At 46.3% G+C, this 5,873-nt stretch overlaps 1 protein-coding gene across 1 annotated transcript; it reads left to right on the plus strand.

Annotated features, from left to right (window-relative positions):
- Positions 1-214: 214 nt before the first annotated feature.
- Positions 215-4,914, plus strand: LOC112256063 (early growth response protein 1). The gene is made up of 2 exons (XM_024429018.2): positions 215-1,008; positions 1,894-4,914. The coding sequence occupies exons 1-2, from the start codon at positions 798-800 to the stop codon at positions 3,198-3,200; spliced, it is 1,518 nt and encodes a 505-aa protein (XP_024284786.1). The 5' UTR covers positions 215-797; the 3' UTR covers positions 3,201-4,914.
- The last annotated feature ends 959 nt before the right edge of the window (positions 4,915-5,873 follow it).

A 5,873-nucleotide genomic window follows, 5' to 3' on the forward strand; every position in this document is an offset into this window, starting at 1 on the left:
ATCTAAACTACGGGCCATTGGGGAGAGAGCAAGAATTATGCCTCGTTCTCTAGCAGGGATTCTCATATGAAGATGCATCGATTCAGGGCTGAGGAAGAGCTGGTGTCTTCCCGCGATTTATTGCACTGGCTCAATATAAAGTCTCTCCTCTCCGCTTTTTCCCCAGGCTAATGTCATGTGTCCTCCGCTGCAGTGCCTAAATATGGGCTTCCTCTACTCCATATATGGACATCTACGTCACGGTGAGAGGGTATATAAAGGAGTCGGAATTCTCTGCGCAGGAAAGAGAGCCCTCAGTGCCCAGAACATTTAACGTAAGAGCAGAATAGACATACTCACACACATACTGCGCTATCTCCCTATCCGAAAGCATTTGACAGAGAAAGTAGGAGTGAATTCAAAACAACAACAACAACACATTATCCAAAAGGGCAGCACCCTAGTTGGATTCAACCAGTGAAAAAACCTAACATATATTAATGATTATTATTATCATCTGTTTTAGGGAATGAGTAAAAGGGACACATCTGATCTGAACAATATTTTCTGATAGAAAATTTTTAAAAAGTGGATTTTACTCATCTTGGACAAAAGGAAGAAAAATAGAAGAAGACTTTTGAAGAACCAGAAGAAAGAGTGAAAGAAACAGAAGAGAAGATATCCTCATCCTCAGCAGCAGTAGCAGTCTGACCCTGCTCTCTGAGGTGGACTGGTGATTCCACTCTGCCCAGCCTCGCTGCACTCATTTTCAGCCTCCAGCACAGCCTCAGGCCCCTACAGGTCCACTTCTCTGGAGGATGGCTGCAGCCAAGACAGAGATGCTCCTTCCAGCCCTGCAGATTTCAGACCCCCTCAGCTTCCCCCACTCTCCCATGGATAACTACCCCAAGCTGGAGGAGATGATGATGCTGAGCTCCGCTGGGACCCCCTTCCTCTCTGCATCAGCGCCCGAGGGAGCAGGCTTCGGATCGGGGGAGCAAGGAGAGCAATATGACCACCTCGCTGGAGGTAAGATTATCTCCTTGTTATATTGCTGGGTGGAATTGCTTTACTGTAATGTATGATAGACAGCTGCTGCTTTGCTGTGTGCAGTAGCAGAATGCATGGCATGAAACAGTTGTTGCAGAACTTAAATAATTATTTATGTTCACCTGGCAATTATTAATTCAATTTCAACTTAGAGAGAAGACTCTAAATATGATGAATATGTTTTTTGAATGAGATATGTCTAATTTTCATGATGGTTTGATATGAACTTTTTTCAAATTCAAAAATTCATTGTAATAAAGAAGTTTAATTTATGATGATTGGAAATACAAAACTCAGAAATGTAGAATTGTACAAATTAAATTGTAGCTCTTCATCACTATTGAATGGTATTTGGACTTGAGCGTGGCTCACTCATTGCATACCTTTTAGAAAGTCTAGAGCTCAATTTTAATTGCATTCTTAAAACCAGCTGAACTGCCGTTTCAGTAATCAATTGCCTTTGGCCTTGTTGCTGACTTCAAGAGCTTGGTGTGTGTGTGTGCCTGCATGCATGCATGTGTGTGCTTGTGCGAATGCGTAAGAGAAATATTTATATATTTAAATGCATGCATGCAGATGACTTGGCCTGACTTGCACGACAGCGCTCAGCTATCTTTTGGTTAGTGGAGGAAATGGCTGGTGTGGGAGTTTAGGAGTGGGAAGGAGCTGGGGTTGCTGGAAGGCAGGGAGGTTCTTCTGCTCTGCGTAGGAACCTGCTGCTGTTAGAGAGGAAAGGGGCAACCCTGTCCACCTCTCTGGCAGGATTCCCCTCTGCCTCCCTCCCTCCCGAGTCCCTCCTCCTCTCTCTCTCTCTCCCGCCAGCATATTGACAGGTTGATTAATGTCCCCTCTCTCTCTCTGCAGATACGTTACCTGATATCTCCATGAACTGTGAGAAGTCGATGGGCGAGCAGAGCTACTCTACCCAGCGGCTGCCTCCCATCTCCTACACTGGCCGCTTCACCCTGGAGCCAGCCACCAACTGCAGCAACAGCCTGTGGGCCGAGCCCTTGTTCAGCTTGGTCAGCGGGCTGGTGGGAATCAACACCCCTTCCACCTCTGCCCCGCCCTCCTCCGTCTCTCAGACTGGCACCTCTTCCTCGTCCCCGTCCTCTATCTCTTCCGTCACCATTTCCTCTCAGAGCTGCAGTCTGAGCTGCTCTGTCCACCACAGTGAGAATATCCCCATCTACTCAGCTGCTCCTACGTACTCCAGCACCAGCTCTGACATCTTCTCTGACCAGGGCCAGGGCTTCCCTCTCCCCGCAGGGGGGTCGCTCCAGTACCCCCCGCCAACCTACTCCAATGGCAAGACGTGTGGCTCCAGCTTTCCTGTGCCCATGATCCCTGACTACCTATTCCCCCAGCAGCAGGGGGAGATAAGCCTGCTACAGGATCAGAAGCCCTTCCAGAATGGGTCTGGCCAGCCCTCCCTCACTCCCCTGTCCACCATCAAAGCCTTTGCCACCCAGACGGGCTCCCAGGACTTGAAGAGTGTCTACCAGTCCCAGCTGATCAAGCCGAGCCGCATGCGCAAGTACCCCAACCGTCCCAGCAAGACACCGCCCCATGAGAGGCCTTATGCCTGCCCTGTGGAAACGTGCGACCGCCGTTTCTCCCGCTCCGATGAGCTGACGCGCCACATCCGCATCCACACGGGCCAGAAGCCCTTCCAGTGCCGGATCTGCATGCGCAACTTCAGCCGCAGCGACCACCTGACCACGCACATTCGCACGCACACTGGCGAGAAGCCCTTCCCCTGCGAGATCTGTGGGCGCAAGTTCGCCCGCAGCGATGAGAGGAAGAGGCACACCAAGATCCACCTGAGGCAAAAGGACAAAAAGGCGGAGAAGGGCGGGGTGGCCGGGGCGGTGGCAGAGGCACCAGTATCAGCCCCCTCCTCAGTCTCCTCTTACCCCTCTCCAGTCACATCCTGCTACTCCTCTCCAGTCCACACCTCGTACCCCTCTCCCTCAATCGCCACCTCGTACCCATCTCCCTCCATCGCCACCACCTACCCCTCTGTCTCCATGTCCATGTCCAGTACTTTTCAGTCCTCCATGGTCTCCTCCTTCCCCTCCTCCGTAGCCTCCATCTACTCCTCTCCGGTCCCCACCCCGCTATCAGACATGCATTCCACACTCTCCCCAAGGACAATCGAGATCTGCTAAGCAAGAGAAAATATACTTTTTATTCTTTCCTCCTCCTCCCCACCACACAGTACAGTCTCTTTGAGGGGAGAAATCAGCATCAAAAGACATATTCCCCTTCTGAAAAGAACTTCTCTGCCTGCTCCCTCTGCAAGCTCTGTTCAGTGCTCAATCCTCAGATTCACCCGAAGAAGAGATTAAAACACAGGTCAAGGACCGGGCAAAGAGAATATAGAACACGAGAAAGGAGTTTCTCCTCTCAGTTGGTAAAGCAAATGCAGGGCTTAAAACGAGGCATATGAGACTTTCTCGAGCCATAGTTGAAACAGGTAAAGACCGGTTGGTCGTTCTTATGAGTGAAAACATAGAGACAGACAGACAAACTGAACATCCAGTCGTCCTGTAACTAAGGCACTAAGAGACAGACAGACGGACAGAACATCCAGTCGTCCTGTAACTAAGGCACTAAGAGACAGACAGACGGACAGAACATCCAGTCGAGCTGTAACTAAGGCACTAAGAGAGACAGACGGACAGAACATCCAGTCGGGCTGTAACTAAGGCACTAAGAGACAGACAGACGGACAGAACATCCAGTCGAGCTGTAACTAAGGCACTAAGAGAGACAGACGGACAGAACATCCAGTCGAGCTGTAACTAAGGCACTAAGAGACAGACAGACGGACAGAACATCCAGTCGAGCTGTAACTAAGGCACTAAGAGAGACAGACGGACAGAACATCCAGTCGAGCTGTAACTAAGGCACTAAGAGACAGACAGACGGACAGAACATCCAGTCGAGCTGTAACTAAGGCACTAAGAGACAGACAGACGGACAGAACATCCAGTCGAGCTGTAACTAAGGCACTAAGAGACGTTTTATGTATATTATACTTGTGCCATGTTTTGTTATTTTTTCTATTATTTGGTACCATTGATGTGAAAAACATATTTGCATAATTGCATTGTATTATTTGAAGTGAGCAGGGCCATATTTTGAATTCTAATACTTTCTCTGTAGTGATGACGATGATGTGATACGTTTTTGACTTTGTTTGATGACGAAATAAGCACTTAAGTGTTCCAGCATGTGTTACGAGAGATGTTAGTTTCTCTTGTTTTGTAAATATCATCCACTGGTACTATCTTTCTCTTGCTCACATCATGTGACATATCAGTCTGTTATGTGGACAAAAAAACTTCACGTAAAAAAAAAAATCCCAAAACCAAACCACCGTTCCTGTTTCTGGTGTCATTTTGTGACGCCTTGCTGATGCTTTGACACGTCTGCGTGCAAGAGAAGATGCGTTGTGTCTCGCCTTAAGGGTTGAAGGGGTAATTTTGTTACAGAATGTAAGTCGTGCTCAGACTCTGAAGAAGTACAGAAAGGGGCGTGATGACACGAGGACACTGCCTCATTTCTTTAGAACGTAAGCAAAATGAGAGAAATGATAAACTATATTTTTGTAACTACAAGTGTAAATATCCACGACTTCAAGTTGGAATGTTGTACTTACCTACTGAGTAGGCATGGGATTCTTTTGTATGTGATATACATGCGGTTCATTATTTGATGGTTTATCCTTATTTTGTATTTGTGTTTGTTAAACCAAGTGACTGTTTCTGGCTTCTCAACACATTGAATGCGCTTAACTGCCAATGGGATATTTGGTGTACAAGATATCCTCCCAGAAATGAAATATAAATAAAATATAAATATATGTATAGAATTTCATTCCATATCTTATCACTGACTGGTTTCAAATATTTCCATTGGTACTTAACAAAAATCATATTGCAGCATCTCATTGCATTTCATAGCTGATCCTACATCCTCACCCATCCCTGCTTTAGCCTATAACCTTTACATGCACATCATATGTCATAATCCTATATGTCAATTGCATGCTCTACGAGTGGATTTCCCCACAGTTCCCACATCATAGAGACCTTTAATTGAAGAGAACCTACCCAGCATGATTTCATGGTCACTATATTTATCATTGTTCTTCTGTTGAACCTTCATATCATTGACAATGCAAATGCATGACTCCCGTGCCTATCTAGGCTGTATGAAGATGGGGACTTGCTGTAGGATTTCATGTTGCTTTGATATATTAGTCTAATCGACATATAGCTCATCCTTAGGGTAATTGTGCATGAGCAGAAGTGTGTGAATGAGATTCAAATCATTCAATCAAAAGAGGCATACTCATTGTTTTTAGATTTTGGACATTCAGTGAACTATTACATAACTAGGTCTAATGGGACATACACTGAGTGGACAAAACATTAGGACACCTGCTCTTTCCATGACATAGACTGACCAGGTGAATCCAGGTGAAAGCTAGGATCCCTTGTTGATGTCACTTGTTTAATCCACTTCAATCAGTGTTGATGAAGGGGAGGAGACAGGTTAAATAAGGATTTTTAATCCTTGAGACAATTGAGACATGGATTATGTGTGTGCCATTCAGAGGGTGAATGGCCAAGACAAAATATTTAAGTGCTTTTGATCAGGGTATGGTAATGGATGCCAGGCGCACTGGTTAAAGTGTGTCAAAAACTACAATGGTGCTGTGTTTTTCACACTCAACAGTGTCCTGTGTGTATCAAGAATGGTCCACCACAGGACATCCAGCCAACTTGACACAACTGTGGGAAGCATTGGAGTCAACATGGGCCATCATCCCA

The sequence above is a fragment of the Oncorhynchus tshawytscha genome, linkage group LG08 (genome assembly GCF_018296145.1).
Source record: "Oncorhynchus tshawytscha isolate Ot180627B linkage group LG08, Otsh_v2.0, whole genome shotgun sequence".
Lineage (NCBI taxonomy): Eukaryota > Metazoa > Chordata > Actinopteri > Salmoniformes > Salmonidae > Oncorhynchus > Oncorhynchus tshawytscha.